General features: G+C 39.8%; 1 protein-coding gene across 1 annotated transcript; it reads right to left on the reverse strand.

Moving 5' to 3' along the window:
• Positions 1 to 1,034: 1,034 nt before the first annotated feature.
• LOC139450513 (uncharacterized) lies at positions 1,035 to 23,790 on the reverse strand. Its single transcript, XM_071232246.1, has 5 exons — positions 23,704 to 23,790; positions 21,902 to 22,553; positions 11,008 to 11,189; positions 10,057 to 10,277; positions 1,035 to 1,388 (listed from the first exon to the last, which is right to left on the reverse strand). Exons 1-5 carry the CDS (start codon positions 23,788 to 23,790, stop codon positions 1,226 to 1,228), a joined length of 1,305 nt encoding a protein of 434 aa, XP_071088347.1. The 3' UTR covers positions 1,035 to 1,225.
• Between the last annotated feature and the right edge of the window lies 1 nt (position 23,791).

The following is a 23,791-nucleotide window of genomic DNA, read 5'->3' on the forward strand; positions in this document are numbered from 1 at the left end:
ACAGTACATTGACAATTAACAGTTGGGATTAGAATCTTATAATCACGACAATTAAGTGTTTCAAGGCATATAGATGTCATGGCTACAGGGTTATTAGCCAGCAATTTCCGCAGCAGTGAAGCATAATAAGCTCCTGTAATTGTGGTACTCTTTGCCAAGAAAGCCATCATCACTACTCTGTGCTGGTCCCAAAACACCGTGAGCATGACCTTGCCTGCAGAGGGTTGGACATGTGGCTTCTTTGGGGTGGTGACTACACGTGCTTCCATTGCATCGACTGAACTTTAGTCTCAGGATGATAGTGATGGACCCATTTTTCATCCTGTGTGATAAGTCTGTCAAAAAGATTTGCCTGTTTTTTTGGTACATGTCTAAAAGATCCTTTGAGCAATTGACTCGTTCCTGCTTTTGGAAAGGTGTGAGCAGCCTGGGAATCCATCGTGCAGACACCTTATGCATTTTCAAATTGTCATGGATGATTTTTTAACAGACCCTACACTGATCTTGACATCTTGTGCTAACTGGCGAACAGTTATACGTCGGTCTGCCAAAATGGCGGTCTCCACTTGATGGATAGTGTCCTCATCAATGGCTGAATGGGGGCGATCAGGAATGGCAGCTGTTTCCACAGGTGTCCGGCCACACTTGAACTGGCGATGCCAGTGTTTAATAACGTCATATGATGGGGCATCTTCCCCATAAGTTGCTTTCATTTCATCGAAAGTTTCTTTTGGTGTGCGACCTTTCAAATATAAAAACCTAATCACTGCTCGGTATTCTACTGGCTCCATTGTCACACCCTACTCGATCATAACACCTATAAAAGTGATTAGAATAATAGTTCGGTGCTGCAAATTCAGACATAACCCATAGATACATGTATCATTACACGTGTGAAATTTCAACCGAATATGATAACCCTAAGTGGTTTAGGGGAAATATTTAATTGACACCCCTCTTATTGTAGTGGGTGAGGGTAACCCAGTTATCGGCCAACCCCGCCTTCATTTGGTGAGTAGCCAATCAGCGATGGCCCAAAAGTGTGGTGATATATCAGATACACCATATGGGGTATTTATCAAGTAATTATGGAAATTATGCCTGCTATTGTTTAATGAGTGATTGTATACACATGTCGGCTAAAGAGACGACGTTTGCATCAGTAATAATATATCTCTTTTATTACTATCTCAGTGAATTCAGGTAAAGAAAATACATGCACAAATTACACCATTTCTTTCATCGCCTGTTTAACTCTCTGTGGCAATTCGGCCTCAAATCTCAGAAGAGAATCATCAATAACCGAGTCTGGAGGGAAGCAGACGCTCTCTTTATGAATGCATAGACGCACGTGATGAATAACGCCAACACTTGGGGACACACGGGGTCTGAAAGAACAAATTGAAACATCAATGGCAGAGATAAAAGATTAGGTGACATCTCTTTTGTAAAAAAATATATTCTTGAAAACAAGGTCACTATCAATCAATAAGCAATCGGTGTGGCGTCTCTCTGCGAAAACAAGCCAGTAGCAATTCTGTCGTTGAACATATGACATGCCAACATTCTCATATCAGATACACCTTAAAACGATAATTGTCGCCAAGAAAATTTTCAAATAATAATAATAATAATAATAATAATAATAATAATAATAATACGACCCGGAATATGTAGAGGGCATCATGGAAAGTGATAAATACAAAATCCTTTGGAATAGACCCGTAAACAGCCTCAGACGTATCCAAGCCAACAAACCTGATCTTGTCCTTTTTGAAAAATCCAATGAAAAAATTTATATCATTGAATTTTCTGTCCCTTTTGACAATAATGTGATTGACAAGATTGAGGAAAAACGTGGCAAATATGCAGACCTCGCTTTCGAAATGTCACGCTTGCATCACAAGTATCAAGTTGTCCGACCTACCATTGTTCTCTGTGCCTTAGGTTTGGTACCTTCCAATCTGTTGACTGACAATGGGAGTGTACCTGAGTTTGCTACAAGGAATACAGCCCTTCTGACAATCTGGGTAATCCAGAAAGTTGCAGTGTTGGGGAGTCTTCACATGCCTGCCTGACAATGCCTTGACAACCCACACCCTGTTTGCTGCATTTTTTTATATCTTAATATATGGGAATAGGCCAGTATACAGGAGCCAAGTTTGTCAAGTATCAAGTTCAAGTATCAAGTATCTTTCCTCTGATTTGTGGTAAATGGGAAAATGAACTTAATCAAAGCATTTTATGGAATAATGTTTTCTCTGATTGTAGAATGTGTACAAATTATATTAAACTAATAGATGTCCAGTACGGATTCATATATAGATCTCTATATACCAAAAAGGAATTATTGAAAATTAAGTTAATGGATGATGATATATGCTCATTTTGTGTCTCTGAGTCTGAAAACTTGTACCATGTGTTTGTAGAATGCGTTATTGTAAAGGAATTTTAGTTAGAAATTGAAATGTACCTTTACACGAAATTTGCATATGATATTCATATTACTCTTCTGGATAAGTTTTTTTGCTACAACAAAAACAACTACCTTTTCAACCATCAGCATTAAGAAAACTCCATTGTGCTTTCCTTTTTCATAAAAATATTGAAAGATGTATGTAAAATAGAAAAAATGTATCGCAATGAAAAATAGTAGTATTAATAGATTCGACAGAAAATGGAAGGCATTATCAGCCTACTTAATATAATCAATCAACATATACATGTTACCAATGTTACATTTATGTCTACTGAATTGAAATAAAAATATTAAAAATAAAAAAAACTACACCGCAAATACCTTGAATCTATCAACAACATCGCCTGTACACTGAATATATCAACAACATCGCCTGTATACTGAATCTATCAACTACACCGCCAATACCTTGAATCTATCAACAACATCGCCTGAATACTGAATCTATCAACTACACCGCCAATACCTTGAATCTATCAACAACATCGTCTGTATACTGAACCTATCAATAACATCGCCTGTATACTGAATCTATCAACAACATCGCCTGTATACTGAATCTATCAACTACACCGCCAATACCTTGAATCTGTCAAAAACATCGCCTGTATACTGAACCTATCAATAACATCGCCTGTATACTGAATCTATCAACAACATCGCATGTATACTGAATCTATCAACTACACCGCTATTACCTTGAATCTATCAACAACATCGCCTGTACATTGAATCTATCAACTACACCGCCAATACCTTGAATCTATCAACAACATCGCCTGTATACTGTATCTATCAACAACATCGCCTGAATACTGAATCTATCAACTACATCGCTAATACCTTGAATCTATCAACAACATCGCCTGTATACTGAATCTATCAACTACACCGCCAATACCTTGGATCTATCAACAACATCGCCTGTATACTGTATCTATCAACTACACCACCAATACCTTGAATCTATCAACAACATCGCCTGTATACTGTATCTATCAACAACATCGCCTGTATACTGTATCTATCAACAACATGGCCTGTATACTTAATCTATCAACAACATCGCCTGTATACTGAATCTATCAACTACACCGCCAATACCTTGAATCTATCAACAACATCGCATGTATACTGTATCTATCAACAACATCGCCTGAATACTGAATCTATCAACTACATCGCCAATACCTTGAATCTATCAACAACATCGCCTGTATACTGAATCTATCAACTGCACCGCCAATACCTTGGATCTATCAACAACATCGCCTGTATACTGTATCTATCAACAACATCGCCTGTATACTGAATCTATCAACTACACCGCCAATACCTTTGAAAAGAAGACTAAGAAGTCCTCGGCAGTTATTCAGACCATTTAATAGCAGTTAGTTCATCATCAAAGGCAAGGCATGGCAGTTTGTCAACACACGCACACGGACAGCACGTGGTTACATAAAACAGTATGAACCGGGTGCATTCAACTGTCGAACCGAAACGGAATGGCAGACAAACGAAATCACACCGGACGACATGTACACAACATTAGCAATAGGCAAACAGCTTTACTGTTCTTACTTTTATCAAACAGCATTCATTCATTACTTTATGACAAAGCCGCCTTCAAATTTGGAACAAAATTTGGAAAAAGAATAAAGTAATTCCCTTTAGGGATAGTCAAAATTATCATTAAGGATGCATTAATGTCAATTCTGTTCAATGGCACCAAAACAAGGTCAGTCATTGGCTATACAATATAAAAGTCACATCTCAATGCAAAGATAATCAGTTATCATCTGGGCATTCTGGGAGTCTGATCAGTCGCGTGACTGGTCGCATAATGTCACGGTCACCCACCGTTACTGTGGCAACACGAACTCTGCCATCACTACTGGGATGGATCTTGGAAACTCTTCCAACTAACCAGGTGGCACGCACGCTTTGTGGGTCACAACATCCTTACAGTCTATGTCTCTCTGATCTTTCTTATCAGAAACCCATTTGCTTCTTAACTGCAAGTCTGGCAAATAACGACTCAAATAGTGCTTCCAAAAGTGATCTGCAAGGACTTGACTATGGCGCCACCTGCGTCTTCCTATGATTTCACTGGCAGGGTAAACCACCTGTGGAAGGGATTGATCCAGACGTCCCATCAGCAGAACATTGGGAGTAATGGGGTCTATGTCACGCACATCACTAGACACATAACCTAATGGTTTAGAGTTCAAAATGCCTTCAATTTCAGCAAATACTGTGTGAAGTACAGGTTCAGTGACTGATTGGTCTCCCATGATTACCTTGAGTCCATCCTTGATGCACTTAATCTCCCGTTCCCATGCACCACCGAAGTGTGGAGCACTTGGTGGATTAAACCGAAAGGAGATTTTCTGTTTTGCTAGATGTCGATTCAGTGAAGGAGTCATCGCTGCCCATGCCTCCTCAAGCTCTCTCTGACCGCCCCGAAAATTTGTGCCTCTGTCACATAAAACTTCATAAGGCTTGCCACGTCTTGATATGAAACGTCTAAGTGACATCAAAAATGAATCAGTGTCCATTTTGTCCAATATGTCAAGATAAACAGCTCTTGTCGTCATACATTTATAAAGAATGCCCCATCTCTTTTCCAATCTTCGAGCAATCTTCACCATCAAAGGGCCAAAACAGTCAATTCCAGTTGAATAAAAAGCTGGCTTGAATAATCGAAGTCGTGCTGATGGCAAATCAGCCATCTTGGGAGCTTCTGGCTTGCCTCTCCATTTCTGGCATGTTCTGCACTTGCGCTGATACTTGCGAATTGCCTCCCTTCCATGTATGATCCAGAAAATTCTTCTCATTTCCGCAAGCACCCGTTCAGGTCCACAGTGTTTAAGTCTTTCATCATACTCCTTTATGAGGAGTTGGGTCATGGCATGCTTTGGATCCAACAGTACAGGGTGCTTCACATCTCCAGGTAAGTCTTCAGATCTGTGTAGTCTTCCGCCTACACGTATAACCTTGTAGGTTGAATCATAAACAGGATCAAGCTTCAGCAACCTATTACTGGAAGGTACAAGTTTCCCAGATTCAAATGCAGTAAACGCATCTGGAAAGCACTGTCGCTGTGCAAGGCTGTAGAGATGCATTTCAGTTTGTGTTCTGGTATCAGCATCATCAGCCGCCCCATGAAGCACCTGCATAGTCTTGGTGACGAGATCATTCCAATCTGTACAACTGTTGGGATCAACAGGTAGATCAACATTCAATGCAAACAGCATGCACCTTGTTTTCACTTCACTGTCATCTACAGTGTCTGGCTGAATTTCAATCGGCCACTGGTCAGGAGATAGATGTAAGAAGGTAGGACCATTTCTCCATCGGGATTGATCATCACTTATATCTATCAATTTCTTGCCTTTTAAGTCATCTGCTGGATTGGATGCAGTGTTGATGTAACACCACTGAGAGGATTCAGTAAGGGTCTGTATCTCCGCAACACGTGTTCCCACAAACACTTTATAACGGCAAGAGTCAGATTTGATCCATGTCAATACTGTTGTTGAATCACTCCAAAGCATGATTCTGTGGATTGGCAATGTAAGTTCACTGGACAATACATCTAACAACTGAGCTCCTGCAAGAGCGGCACACAACTCCAACCGAGGCATGGACACCTGGCGCTTTGGTGCGACTCTCATACGTGCTTGCAGAAAACTGACATGAATATCACCATCATCAACAGTCCTCATGTATGCAACAGCTCCATATGTCCGCTCGGATGCATCACAGAAAGTATGAATTTCCCGTATTGTTCCTTTTGCGTCAGTTCGCAATGTAGCATAACAACGTGGAAGTCGCACTTCACTGACATTTGGTAGCTGCAACTCCCAAGTCATCCATCTGTCATATAGGACACCTTGTTCAATAGTTGCATCCCAGTCTCTCTTAACAGCCCACAGGTCTTGAACAATACACTTAGCTACGGCTAAGAAAGGCGCCAAAAATCCAATAGGATCGTATTGGTCTGCAAGTATGTGATAAATCACTCTCAAGGTCAGTGAAGCATATTCTGTTAGCTTCTGCTTGTAACTGAGCTCATCAGTGTTGATGTACCACAACAAACCTAAGGTTCTCTCAGACTGATCATCTCCACCCCTGTTCAGCCACATCTCGCACGAAACTGAACGGTCCTCGGATGGGACATCTTGCACAACAGAAGCATCATTACTGGTCCACTGTCGAACATGAAATCCTCCATCATCCAACAGATTCCCAATATCATGGAGCAAGGTTCTAGCATCTTCACTAGTTGCCACACTGTCCAGGCAGTTGTCGACATAGAAAGCTTCCATAACAGATCTCTTGACATGTTCTTTGCCTGACCTGTGGTTCTTTACATGCCTCTGTAGGGCGTAAGTAGCACATACTGGACTGCACGTTGTTCCAAATGGCAGCACTTGCCATTCATAAATGTCTGGTTCACCGTGACATCTCATGTCACGCCACAGAAAACGAAGAAGTGATCTGTCCCTCGGCAAAAGTCGCACTTGATGGAACATAGCCTTTATGTCCCCAGCAATGGCAACAGAATGTTGCCGAAAACTTAAAAGAACTCCAAGTAGGGATGGTCCCAACTGTGGTCCAGGTAACAATTTCTTGTTGAGATTTTTACCATCATGTTCATAAGAGCAATTTAACACCAACCTGTGTTTACCATTTTGTTCCACAACATGATGAGGTATGTACCATGACTCAGAAGTCTTCCTGTCTTCCTTGTCACTAATAACTTTTACTAGTCCATCATCAACTAACTTGTGAACAAGATCACTGTGAATTTCTGCCCTTGCTGGATGATTCAGTAAACGGCGCTCCATACGTTGAAGTGTTGGGATCATATCTTCTTTTGAAGCCTCAAACACTGTGTCATCGAATCTAAACAATGGAGTTGCATATCGGTAAACACCATTCACTTCCACTCTTTGAGTGTAAGTTTCTAGAATATGCATTGCAAGGTTATCCTGCTTTGACCTTATCACATCCTTCTTCAGATAAGGCATCACATCCATTTTCCACAATGCCTGAACGTCACTCATGAGACTAGTATATTCCACCTCAGTGAATAATACTGTTTGGGTCCTAACTTGCTGCTGTACATTGTGTGTTCCTTGAAGTGACCAGCCCAGTCTGGTATGCACAGCAATTGGAGAACCACTTGGTCCACTTCTAACTGGCTCTTGAGGTACGATCAATTCAGCCAAGTATGAACCAATCAGAATGACTAGTTTAGCATTGTCAATATGGGGCAAAGGTAAGTATCTGATATGTGCCCACTGTTTCTTGAGTTCAGCCACTGGGTATGTATATTCAGATAAAGACAAGTTGCTCGATGTGAAGGCATTTAGCACATTGTATCTTGTTTCTGGCATATCCTTTGCAGATACCTGAAGATTCACAGAGTGTCCACTGCACAGATATGGCTCACGCCGAATTGTTGTAAGCAAAACGGTATCTGGTTTCTCCAAAAGATCAAGAGACTTCACAGTGGATTCAAGAATCATGTTTCTTTGAGATCCATCATCAAGGATTGCATAAGCATTCATACTTCGACCTTGTCCATACAAAGTAACCTCAACAACTTTCAACATGGTACTAAAGGGCCTGGATGGCTGATCAAGATATACTTGTGCAGACGAGGAACAGGTCTTTGTTAACATCACCTTCTGTGCAGTCATATGTCTGCATGCATCATGTAGGGCAGTAAGATGCAACCCGGTACATAGTTGACATGGTGTCTTTAGGTTACAGTCCTCTGGTTTATGTTTTCTTGCACATCGAAAACATCGATCTCTCAACCAAGATTCAACTTCCAGATAGATTCTTGATACTCCTCTCTAATCTCTCTAGCTCATGTCTAGTTTCAGATGTTTCATCCTCCATATGCTTAATGTGAACAGCTATATCTCTATCTTCTTCTAACTGCTTCTTAAGTTCATCAAGTTCATGTTTACGTTTTACTGTCTCAAGTTCAGCAGTTTGCTTATCACTTAGTCTTGACAAAACGGAAGAACTAGTAGAATGTGCACTTTCCACACTTATTTCCGATCGTGTGGTCATTATTTCATCAAGTTCATGATTCATGCCAACTACATAATCTGACAAATAGGCAGGTGGTCGTCTGCGCCTGGACGAAAACCGGACGGGGTGTCCGTCTTGCGAGCGCGACCGTGTTTCACCGGGAATGTCATGGTCATTACTGTCACAGTTCATAATTAGGCACTGTACTTACATATCCGGCTCGCGGGACCATGAAAAGAAGACGTAGAAGTCCTCGGCAGTTATTCAGACCATTTAATAGCAGTTAGTTCATCATCAAAGGCAAGGCATGGCAGTTTGTCAACACACGCACACGGACAGCACGTGGTTACATAAAAAGTATGAACCGTCGAACCAAAACGGAATGGTAGACAAACGAAATCACACCGGACGACATGTACACAGCATCAGCAATAGGCAAACAGCTTTACTGTTCTTACTTTTATCAAACACCATTCATTCATTACTTTATGACAACCTTGAATCTATCAACAACATCGCCTGTATACTTAATCTATCAACTACACCGCTAATACCTTGAATCTATCAACAACATCGCCTGTATACTGTATCTATCAACAACATCGCCTGTATACTGAATCTATCAACTACACCGCCAATACCTTGAATCTATCAACAACATCGCCTGTATACTGAATCTATCAACTACACCGCCAATACCTTAAATCTATCAACAACATCGCCTGTATACTAACTCTATCAACTACATCGCCAATACCTTGAATCTATCAACAACATCGCCTGTATACTTAATCTATCAACTACACCGCCAATATCTTGAATCTATCAGCAACATCGCCTGTATACTGAATCTATCAACAACATCGCCTGTATACTGAATCTATCAACAACATCGCCTGTATACTGTATCTATCAACAACATCTCCTGTATACTTAATCTATCAACTACACCACCAATACCTTAAATCTATCAACAACATGGCCTGTATACTTAATCCATCAACTACATCGCCAATACCTTGAATCCATCAACAACATCGCCTGTATACTGAGAGAGAGAGAGAGAGAGTAAAAAAGAAGTTGTTTGACTTCCCATTGTTCTTGGTGCCTTAGGTTTGATGAGTACCATGCGCCAAACCAAAAACAAACATCTAAATTGTGCGCCATGCATTGACACGCACGTGCAAATTGTGAATAACGTCCGTAAAGTCGTGGTGATGTCTTTACGAATATGTACATAAGATTCATATTATTGTTTTAGAAAAAAAAAATATTAAACATTATATGAAGCACATTTACTTTTCCCATAAGGTTACAATAAAACATTTATATTTCAAATATTATTTTATTAGCAAACACGAGTCCCCTTGATAATACATATATCATGACAAGACCGAACAGTGACAATGCATGTTTCATGTAAACGACCTGTCATGGCCGAATAGTGCTCGTCCATGTATCGGTATTACAATTCACTGACTTTTTTAACATCGAACACTTTCTTTCAGACTCTGACTACTTACACTGTGTAAGGGGCTTTGGCGTTGACCAAATGAGTCGATGGAATCACCACTCTGTCGGGAATATAAAAGTACTTGTAAGCCTTCCATTGAGGTGGTGTTGACCTGGAGTATTCTAAGTGTTCCATGCCAGAAGAATGGTTCCTTGTTTTGCCATGGCTGGTGTAGTGGAACATCATGTAGAAGTGGAACCCTGCTGCTTGTGGGTGCTTGGCAGTTAGTTCCTGAGATTTGAATATCAGCAATGTTAAGTTATGTACGCTGTTTTATCTTAATGGTGTAGGGGCGGTCGGGTAGCCTAGTAGTTAAAGCCTTCGCACCGAGCACCCGGGTTGATTCCCGACGTGGGTACAATGTGTGAAGCCCATTTCTGGTGTCCCCCGCCGTGATATTTCTGGAATATTGCTAAAAGCGGCGTAAAAGCATACTCACCTTGGGGGCACGGGTGGCCCAGTCGTCTAAATCGCCGCGTCCCTTTGGAACGCCAGAGACCTATGATTGTGGGTTCGAATCCCGGTTCGCCCCGATTATGTTTCTAGGTTTGTCAGCACCATACCCGTGCTCGGGTTTTTACAGAAGTGGACCTGCGTCACTTTGGGTGTTCCTCACACATTAAGCTGACATGCCGCGACAAAACTGGTATACTGTTAAAAGCGGCGTTAAACCCAACTCACTCTCTCATACTCACCCACTCACTATTGGAGTAAATATCACTTTGGAAATGGTACTTATCGTTGTTCCCCATCTATTAAACTCAGACAGAGTACATTACCTAATGGTGTTATTTATTATGTAGCATCACTGTAAATGAATAGACAGTTAAATATTCAGATGTTTTGTTATGTTTGTTTGTTTGTTGTTTAACGCAGAATTCAACAATATTCCATCTATATGACGGCTGTTTTGTTATGACAGAAAATAAGGAAACTAAAGGATCATAAGGTCTTGTCTTACCTTGATGAAAGGTTTCAAAGTGACATTTTTCCTTGGAAGAATGATCTCATCAGCATCAATACCCATCACCCAGCTGTATCCCGATAGTCTCTCTCTGCAGTCTAACAGGACAAAACTCTCATCTTGAGAAAACTGCCCATCATGGTCATGGCGGTGTTTATACAGATCCCGATAGGCGACACCTTCAAATAGAAGAAGAATCAGCTGTATACTGGTAATGCTTATAACCAGCTTGATATAATCACACATAACACTTGCTCGATCCAATCACACATTCCCCTTCCTCGATACAATCAAACCTTACCCTTCCTCGATGCAATCACATCTGACCCTTCATCAATACAATCACTCATTTTCCTTCCTCGATGCAATCACACATTACCCCTCCTCGATACAATCACACAATACCCTTCCTCGAAACAATCACACATTACCCTTCATCGATACAACCATACATTATCTTTATTCGATACAATCACACATTATCCTTCCTCGATGCAATTACACATTACCCATCCTCGATACAATCACACATTACCCTTCCTCGAAACAATCACACATTACCCTTCATCGATACAACCATACATTATCTTTATTCGATACAATCACACATCATCCTTCTTCGATACAATCACATATTACCCTTCCTAGATACAATCACATAATACGCCTCCTCGATACAATCACACATTACCCTTCCACACTACAATCACACATTACCCTTCCTCGATAACATCACCCATTATCACTATTAGTCCAATCACATATTACCCTTCCTCGATACAATCACACATTACCCTTCCTTGATCCAAACACACATTATCCTTTTTCGATACAATCACACATTACCCTTCCTCGATACAATCATATAATACGCCTCATCGATACAATCACACATTACCCTTCCATACTACAATCACACATTATCCTTCCTCGCTACAATCAAAGATTACCCCTCCTAAAAACAATCACAAATTACTCTTCCTCAATAAAATCGCACATTATCCTTCCTCGATAACATCACCCATTACCACTATTAGACCAATCACACATTACCCTTCCTCGATACAATCACACATTACCCTTCCCCAATACAATCATACATTAACCCTCCTCGAAACAATCACACATTATCCTCCCTCAATAAAATCCCACATTATCCTTCCTCGATACCATGACACATTACCCTCTTAGTCCAATCACAGATTACCGTTCCTTGATACAATTAGACATTACCCTCTCTCCACACCATCACACATTGCCCATCCCCAACACAGTCACCCCTTATCCTTCCCTGATACAATCACACATTACCCTTCCTTGATGCAATCACACAATACCCTTTCTCGATACAATCACACAATACCCTTTCTCGATTGAATGACACATTTTTCTTCCTCGATGGAATAACACAGTACGCCTCCTCGATACAATCAGACATTAGCCTTCTACGATAGAATCACTTATTACCCTCCTCGATAAAATCACACATTTCCCTTCCTCGAAACCACCACACATTACACCTCCTAGTCCAATCACACATTACCCTTCCTCGATACAATCACACAGTATCCTTCTTCGAAACCATCACACATTACCCCTCCTAGTCCAATCACACATTACCCTTCCTCGATACAATTACACATTCCCTTTCCTCGATTCAATCACACAATACTCTTCCTCGATAAAATCACACATTACCCTTTCCCGAAAATACCACACATTCACTTTCCCATTATCCTTCCTCGATACCATCACATATTACCCCTCCTAGTCAAATCATAAATTACCCTTCCTCGATAAAATTGCACATTCCCTTTCCTCGGTGCAATCACACAATACCCTTCCGCGATACAATCACACATTACCCTTTCTCGATACAGTCAGACATCACCCTTCCTCGACACAGTCACACCTTATCCTTCCTCGATAAAATCACACATTACCCTTCCTCGATACAATCACACAAAACCCTTCCTCCATACAATCACACAAACCCCTCCTCGATAAAATCCGCATTACCCTTCCTCGATACAATGACACATTACTCTTCCTCGATACAATTGCACAAAACCCTTCCATGATAAAATCACACATTACCCTTCCTCGATGTAATCACACATTACCCTTTCCTAGATACAATCACACATTATCCTTCCTCGATACAATCACACATTACCCTTCCTCGATGTAATCACACAAAACCCCTCCTCGATACAATCAGACAAAACCCCTCCTCGATACAATCTGCATAACCCTTCCTCGATACAATCACACATTACTGTTTCTCGATACAATTGCACAAAACCTTTCCATGATAAAATCACACATTACCCTTCCTCGACACAATTACACATTCCCTTTCCTAGATGCAATCACACAATACCCTTCCTCGATAAAATCACACATAACCCTTTCTCAAAACAATCAGGCATTACCCTTCCTCGTCACAGTCACACCTAATCCTTTCTCCATCAAATCACACATTATCCTTCCTCGATACAATCACACATTATCCTTCCTCGATACCATCACACATTACCCCTCCTAGTCCAATCACACATTACCCTTCCACGATAAAATACACATTCCTTTTCCTTGATGCAATCACACAATACCCTTCCTCGATACAATAACACATTACCCTTTCTCGAAAAGACCACACATTACCCTTCCTCGTCACAGTCACACCTTATCCTTTCTCCATCAAATCACACATTATCTTCAACGATACAATCACACATTATCCTTCATCGATACCATCACATATTACCCCTCCTAGTCCAATCACACATTACCATTCCCCGATAAAATTACGCATTCCCTTTCCTCGATACAATCACACAATACACTTCCACGACGCAATCTCAGTTTACGCTTCCTTGATACAATCACACATTACCCTTCTTCGATACAATCACACAATACCCTCCTCAATTAAAACCACACATTACACTTAAACGATACAATCACACATTAACCGTCCTCGATACAATCACACAGTATCCTTCCTCGAAACCATCACAAATTACCCCTCCAAGTCCAATCACACATTACCTTCCTCTATACAATTACACATTCCCTTTCCTAGATGCAATCACACATTACACTTCCTCGATACAATTACACATGCCCTTTCCTAGATGCAATCACACATTACACTTCCTCGATACAATTACACATTCCCTTTTCTAGATTCAATTACACAATACCCTTCCTCGATAAAATAACACATAACCCTTTCTCGAAACAATCAGGCATTACCCATCCTCGTCACAGTCACACCTAATCCTTTCTCCATCAAATCACACATTTTCCTTCCTCGATAACATCACCCATTACCACTATTAGTCCAATCACACATTACCCTTCCTCGATACAATCACACATTACCCCTCCTTGAGACAATCACACAATACCCTTCCTCGATAAAATCACACATTACCCTATCTCGATACAATCACACAAAACCCCTCCTCGATAGAATCCGCATTACCCTTCCTCGATACAATGACACAGTACTCTTCCTCGATACAATTGCACAAAACCCTTCCATGATACAATCACACAATACACTTCCTCGCTGTAATCACATATTACCCTTTCCTCGATACAATCACACATTATCCTTCCATGATACAATCACACATTACCCTTCCTCGATGTAATCACACATTACCCTTTAGTAGATACAATCACACATTATCCTTCCTCGATACAATCACAGATTATCCTTCCTCGATACCATCACAAATTACCCCTCCTAGTCCAATCACACATTACCCTTCCCCCATAAAATTACACATTCCTTTTCCTTGATGCATTCACACAATACCCTTCCTCGATACAATAACACATTACCCTTTCTCGATACAATCACAGAATACCCTTCCTCGGTACAATCACACATGATCCTTCCTTGATATAATCACACAAAAATCCCTCCTCGCTAGAATCCGCATTATCCTTCCTTGATACAATCACACATTATTCTTCCTCGATACAAGAGCACAAAACCCTTCCATGATACAATCACACATTACACTTCCTCGATACAATGACACATTACTCTTCTTCGATACAATAGGAAAAAGCCCTTCCATGATACAATCAAACATTACCCCATGATGCAATCAAACATTACCCCACCTCGATGTAAACACACATTACCCTTTCCTCGTTACAATCACACATTATCCTTCCTCAATACAATCACACAACACCCCTCCTCAATACAATGACACATTATCCTCCCTTGATACAATCACACATTACACTTCCTCGATACAAACACACATTATCCTTCCTCGATACAATCACACATTACCCTTCCTCGATATCATCATACATTACCCCTCCATGTCCAATCACAGATTACCTTTCCTCGACAAAATCCCACATTACCCTTCTCGATACAATCACACATTATCCTTCTTCAATACAATCACACATTACCCTTCCTCGTTACAATCACACAATACCCTCTTCGATAAAAGGGGGCACGGGTGGCCCAGTCGTCTAAGGTGCCGCGATTCGCCGTGCAGAGTTGCGTCCCTTGGGCACCCCAGAAACCTATGATTGTGGGTTCGAATCCCGGTTCGTCCCGATAATGTTTCTAGGTTTGTCAGCACCATACCCTCGTGGGTTTCACCAAAGTGGTAAACGTCTGAGACCTGCACCACTTCGGGCTTTCCTCCCAAATTAAGCTGACACGTCGCGATAAAACTGGAATACTGTTAAAAGCGGCGTAAAACCCAACTCACTCACTCACTCACTCACTCACTCACTCACTCACTCACTCTTCGATAAAAGCACCTTTCCTCAATACAAACACTCATTATCCATCCTCGATGCAGTCACACAATACCCCTCCTCGATACAATCACACATTACCCTTTCTCGAAACAATCAGACAATACTCTTCCTCGAAACAATAGCACAATACCCTTCCTCAACACAATCACACATGACACCACCTAGATGCAATCACACATTACCCTTTCTCGATACCATCACATATTATCCTTCCTCGATACAATGACAAATTACCCTCCCTCGATACAATCAAACCTTACCCTTCCTCGATGCAATCACATCTGACCCTTCCTCAATACAATCACTCATTATCCTTCCTCGATGCAAATACACATTACCCGTCCTCCATAAAATCACACAATACCCTTCCTTGAAACAATCCCAAAATACCATTCGTCGATATAATCACACATGATCCTTCCTTGATATAATCACATATTACCCTTCCTAGATACAACCACTCACTACCCTTCCTGGATACAATCACACATTCCACTTCCTCGATACGATCACACATTATCGTTCTGCGATACAATCACACCTAGCCCTTCCTTGATACAATCACACATTATACTTCTTCGATACAATCACACATAATCCTTCCTCGATACGATCACACATTACCTTTCCTTGATACAATCACAAATTATCCTTCTTCGATACAATCACGCATTACCCCTCCTCGATACAATCACACAATACCCTTCCTCGGTAAAATCACACAAGATCCTTCCTTGATACAATCACAGATTACCCTTCCTCTAAACAATCACACATTCCACTTCCTCGATGCAATCAAACCTTAAGCTTCCTCGATACAATCACACAATACCCTTCCTCAATATAATCACACATTATCCTTCTTTGCTACAATCACACTCAATCCTTCCTCGATGCAATCAAACATTAACCTTCCTCGATAAAATCCCACATTATCTTTCCTAGATACAATGAAACAATACCCTTTCTCGATACTCACATTATCCTTTCTCGATACCATCAGACATTACCACTACTAGTCCAATCACACATTACCCTTCCTCGATACAATTGCACATTCCCTTTCCTCGGTACAATCACACAATATCCCTCCTCGACACAATCACACATTACCTTTCCTCGATACAATAACGCATTACCCTTTCTCAATATCATAGCACAAAACCCTTCCATGATACAATCACACATTACCCTTCCTCGAAACTATCACACATTATCCTTCCTCGCTGAATCACATATTACCCTCAAAGTCAAATCACACATTACCCTTCCTCGATACAATCAAACATTATTCCTCCTCGATACAATCACACATTATCCTTCCTCGATACACTTACACATTATCCTTCCTCGATACAATTACACATTATCCTTCCTCGATACAATCACACATTACCCTTCCTCAATACAATCACACAATGCCCTTCCTCAATACAATGACACATTACTCTTTCTTGATACAATTTTACATTTCCCTTCCTCGATGCAATCACACAATGCCCTTCCTCGATACAATTACACATTACTCCTTCTTGATACAATCACACATTTCCCCTCATCGATACAATCACACATTATCCTTCTTTGATACAATAACACATTATCTTTCCTCGATAAAATCACACATAATCCTTCTTCGATACAATTACACATTATCCTTCCTCGATATCATCATACATTACCCTTCCTCGAAACAATAACACATTCCCTTCCCTCGGTACAATCACACAATGCCCTTCCTCGATACAATTACAAATTACTCCTTCTTGATACAAATACACATTTCCATTCCTCGATACAATCACACATTACCCTTCTTTGATACAATCACACATTATCCTTCCTCGATACAATCACACATTTTCTTTCCCCGATACAATTACACATTACCTTTCCTCGATACAATCACATATTATCCTTCCTCAATACACTTACACATTATCCTTCCTCGATATCATCACACAGTACCCTTCCTCGATACAATAACACATAATCCTTCCTCGATACAATCAAACATTATCCTTCCTCGATACAATCACACATCACCCTTTTTTGATACAATAACACATTATCCTTCCTCGATACAATCACACATTTTCTTTCCTCGATACACTTACACATTATCCTTCCTCGATATCACAACACAGTACCTTTCCTCGATACAATAACACATTATCCTTCCTCGATACAATCACACATTATCCTTCCACGATACACTTACACAGTATACCTCCTGGATATCATCACACATTACCCTTCCTCGATACAATTACACATTACTCCTTCTTGATACAATTACACATTTCCCTTCCTTGATACAATTACACATTACCATTCTTTGATACAATAACACATTAACCTTCCTCGATACAATCACACATTATCCTTCCTCGATATACTTACACATTATCCTTCCTTGATATCATCACACAGTACCCTTCCTCGATACAATTACACATTATCCTTCCTCGATACAATTACACATTATCCTTCCTCGATACACTTGCACATTATCCTTCCTTGATATCATCACACAGTACCCTTCCTCGATACAATTACACATTACTCCTTCTAAATACAAATACACACATTACCCTTCTTCGATACAATCACAGATTACCCTTCTTTGATACAATAACACATTATCCTTCCTCGATACAATCACACATTCCCTTCCCTCGATACAATCACACAATGCCCTTCCTCGATACAATTACACATTACTCCTTCTAAATACGAATACGCACATTACCCTTCTTCGATACAATCACACATTACCCTTGTTTGATACAATAACACATTATCCTTCCTCGATACAATCACACATTCCCTTCCCTCGATACAATCACACAATGCCCTTCCTCGATGCAATTACACATTATCCTTCCTCGCTACCCTCACACATTACCCTTCCTCGAAATAAAAACACAATCCCTTCCCTAGATACAATCACACAATGCCCTTCCTCGATACAATTACACATTACTCCTTCTTGATACAATGACACATTTCCCTTCCTCGATACAATTACACATTTCCCTTCCTCTATGCAATTACACATTACTCCTTCTTGATACAATCACACATGACCCTTCCTCGATACAATTACACATTCCCCTTCCTCGATACAATGACACATTACTCTTCCTCGAAACAATAACACATTCCCTTCCCTCGGTAGAATCACACAATGCTCTTCCTCGATACAATAACAGATTATCCTTCCTCGATAGAATCACACATTATCATTCCATGATACACTTACACATTATCCCTCCTCGATATCATCACACAGTACCCTTCCTCGATACAATCACACATTACCCTTTTTTGATACAATAACACATTATCCTTCCTCGATATAATCACACATGACTCTTCGTCGATACACTTACACATTATCCTTCCTCGATATCATCACACAGTACCCTTCCTCGATACAATAACACATTATCCTTCCTCGATAAAATCACACATTATCCTTCCTCGATATAGTTGCACATTATCCTTTCTCGATATCATCACACAGTGCCCTTACTCGATACAATTACACAATATCCTTCCTCGATACAATCACACATTATCCTTCCTCGATATACTTACACATTATCCTTCCTTGATATCATCACACAGTACCCTTCCTCGATACAATTACACATTACTCCTTCTTGATACAAATACACACATTACCCTTCTTCGATACAATCACACATTACCCTTCTTTGATACAATAACACATTATCCTTCCTCGATACAATCACACATTCCCTTCCCTCGATACAATCACACAATGCCCTTCCTCGATACAATTACACATTACTCCTTCTTGATACAATTACACATTTCCCTTCCTCGATACAATCACACATTTCCCTTCCTCGATGTAATGACACATTACTCTTTCTCGATACAAAAGCACAAAACCCTTCCATGATACAATCACACATATCCCTTCCTCGATACAATTACACATTCCCCTTCCTCGATACCATCACACATTACCCTTCCTCGAAACAATAACACATTTCCTTCCCTCGGTACAATCAAGCAATGCCCTTCCTCGATACAATTACACATTACTCCTTCTTGATACAATTACACATTTCCCTTCCTCGATACAATCACACATTACCCTTCCTCGATACAATTACACATTACTCTTTCTCGATACTATAGCACAAAACCGTTCCATGATACAATCACACATGTTCCTTCCTCGATACAATCACACATTACACTTCCTCGATACAATTACACATTATTCTTTCTCGATACAATGCCACAAAACCCTTCCATGATACAATCACACATGACCCTTCCTCGATACAATTACACATTACTCTTTCTCGATACAATAGCACAAAACCCTTCCATGATACAGTCACACATGACCCTTCCTCGATACAATTACACATTCCCCTTCCTTGATACAATCACACATTACCCTTCCTTAACACAATCACACATTACCCTTCGAATTCTTAGAGGTGGGCATTTATTGCATTGTTTCACATCTAAAACTTGTATTTAATCAGATTCTGGATAATTTAGTATCCCCTGAAGCATGGAATATTGGCATGATTTTACGTTTGCTAAAATCAGGTTACAAAGATGATCCGAATAATTACAGTGAAGTATCCCCACTAAATGTGACTGGAAAGTTGTTTACTGCTATTATTGGAAGAGGACTAAGAAAATGGATTGAATTAAATGACCTATTATCAGAATCACAAGCTGATTTCCGAGGGCATCAGTCTAGAATAGACAACCTATTCTCTTCACAAGCATTATACAGTAAGTATCTTTTCAGACCAAAAGGACGTTTCCTTTGTGCGTTTATAGATTTTAAAAAGGCATTTGACCTTTGACCAAGAAAAAAACTTATTGTTACAGAAAGGATGTCATGGAAAAATACACAGTAGTCTCAAAAACATGTACGGCTCCGTTAAATCTTGCTTGAAAATTAATAGTGAGATAACCCCATCATTTCAAACATCGTCTTAAGTTCGTCAAGGATGCATCTTAAGTCCGCTTTTGTTTATCTTCTTCATCAATAAATTAGTGACAGAAATGTAACATCTTGTAACTATTGCATATTTATTTCACAAAGTATTAAAGATTTAATGCTCCTTCTATTTGCGGACGATGTTGCGACATTTTCATATACTGTGATTGGCCTACAGCGACAACTTGATTGTGCTACATCATTTTGTAAAAAGTGGGGACTTGAAGTAAATTTTTGAAAGAAAATGCAATTGCAAAAGACATGAAAAATCGTCCCTCTCAAATGTCATTATTCCAATAAATAATATATTTCAACAATACAACTGTTTTCTTGTGCGTGCAAACTATTTGTCCAAGCAGCCTTCTTCAAGCGAGTTGGAAAGTTTGCTGCTGACAAAGCTATCCTTGGTGAGACAGGGCGGCATTGTCTGTATATATCTACTCAGATGAGAATTGTTAAATATTGGTTTAGATTATAAAGAATGAATATAGACATGCCCATCAATGTTATAATATGCTACGAAAATTGAATGAAATTGGAAAAAAAACAAATTGGACATCAGAAATACGCTATCTTCTATTCTTTTGCGGATTTTCTCATGTATGGATTGCACAAGACGTCAGTGATGATAAACAATATATCAAGACAATGTAAAAATGTAGATAAGTCCGACTCTATTTACACATTGTAATTTAGCTTTTGTTACTGATGAGTATCATATTATGTTATATGCCCCAAGTACTCAAGTATTAGAAATACCTCACTATAGCTCTACCAGCACTCAGTCAATGGTAAAGTTGCCGAATACTAGAAACTTACAACTCCTTAAATCTTTTGCTTAAAACATGTTTTTCAATTACAAACTCTGACGTGACCACTTATCTTGCCACGTAAAACTGTACTTAGGCCATGTGGACGTACTACTGAATAAACTACTACTATATGTTATTTTACGTTATTTTGACTTATGTTATTTCATGGTGCGATGACACCACATACGTTGTGCACAGTGACACAACCTTAGCACCTGGAGTAACAAAAAAACGTTACAAGAAAATTGTTTAATAATATTACTGTCTATTCTTCCTGGTAATTCGAAGGGCTGAACTTCCAGTATTCCTTCTTTGGAGTAATACCGAAATATCTTTCGTATACTTTCTGGATTGTCCAAATCAAATATCAGAATCTTGTCAACTCCCAGTATCTTTTGGATTTCTATCCATTCCACTAATCGCTGAGGCCTCAGGTCTTTTCCAAATAAGGTCTTCCCACACAGAGCTAAACCTCCTGGTCGTTGGACTGGTCTCTTCACTGGAATATAATCCTGTACGTCATGGCTGCACGAGGACGACGTCAGGGACATCTGTACCACATCTGCCCCAAGCGGTAATGAACAAGTGTATTGTGTAGCGTGGTAATGACCCGCACGTGACATCTTGTAATGTTCGGATGCATTGGTTATCAACAACGTGTGGTTGCTGAGTATGATGCAACACTTCAAGGTCACATGGGCGCCATCAAAGGTGTTTATGTTGATGTTCAAACGACCATTTATTGGTCGGTCATTTACTGCAAAAGCAGTTAAGAAAAAGGTTGACATTCTTCCAATCTGTCTGAAGTAATGAAGTGGTTTTCCGCTGTTTTCAGATTGAGTAGCTGGTCGAGGTATCTTGTTAAACGAGAATGGCTTTCCATCACTAGACATGTACACTTCCCCAATGTCCAGCTGAAACATTGAGTTGAGATAAGAAACACTTAATGCAACTTAACAATGTTCCTGTTATATGAATGTATGTCAGATCATGATCAGGTTAAATTGGGAGGAACGCCAAAAGGGATAATAGGTCTTTAGTTTCATCTGGGAGTTTTATCCTTTTTATGAAAGTTCGGGTATGGTCCTGGCAAACCATAAATCACACACAGGAGGAATCTTGCATTTCGGGTCATGACAGATACTGTCGCGCAGGCCTGAACAGCGATTCGCGGAGCATTAGACGCCTTGGCGACCAGTGACTGCTTAAGAACAGGCATATGGTACAATTCAAAATATGTCAATTAATTCTTGTCACTTACGCGTCAAATTTGTCAACTGAGGAGCAAAACAAGTCAACCTTTCAGTTGATTTTATCATATGTTTGATTTTCAAATGAAGATATCTTAAGTTAGATATAGTATTTCTATAAAGTCAACTGCATTGGTGCTAAGTTAGCACTCATCGAATACTTCTACATGGTTCTATTATATAAAATACTATTTGATTTAAAACATTAAAAATGAAGAGATACATCCGCATAATGTCCAACTGCTGGTGGGTATCTTTGAAAATAAATAAATTTGCGGCACACATTTACAATTCATCAAACATGGTAGGGGGAATGTAGTTGCAAATATTCATTTCTTACCCCAGTCGTCATTGAACCAATATATTTTTACACAAAATCACCCAGCCACAGATTACTTTTTACAAAATGTTCCCGGAATAAGTGAAGGTTAAATAGACATAATCAAATTTAACATTTCTTTCAAATTTCAATTACATAAAAAAAACAACTCAGTATACTGTCTCTTGTCCCACAGTTTACATGTATGTCATGAAACGTTTTAAATGCTTCACTTGTGCATTTAATGCTAAAACCCTCAAACCCTGAGTAAGAGTCGTATGATGTTTGAAATCGTAGACGAGCATTTCAGTCCAAAGGCTTGACCGGCTGGACTAGTGATCGACATGAAGGGAAGGTTGACTATCAATCATAAGACATCTGCACATACACACTGTGTGTTCTTTAAAGAGGAAGATCGTTATGTAGAAACAATGAGGTTATCGTAAAAAAATAAATAAGTACTCAATATGAATGTTCGTGTAAATATTTACTCACATATTGATCACTTCTCCACCATACAAATCCAGGTATTGAAACAAGCAAAATGATTGCACACAATGCTGCAGATCTGCGGCGGTTCATC

This window comes from Haliotis cracherodii, unplaced genomic scaffold, assembly GCF_022045235.1.
Source record: "Haliotis cracherodii isolate W230 unplaced genomic scaffold, xgHalCrac1.p SCAF_8, whole genome shotgun sequence".
Taxonomy (NCBI): domain Eukaryota; kingdom Metazoa; phylum Mollusca; class Gastropoda; order Lepetellida; family Haliotidae; genus Haliotis; species Haliotis cracherodii.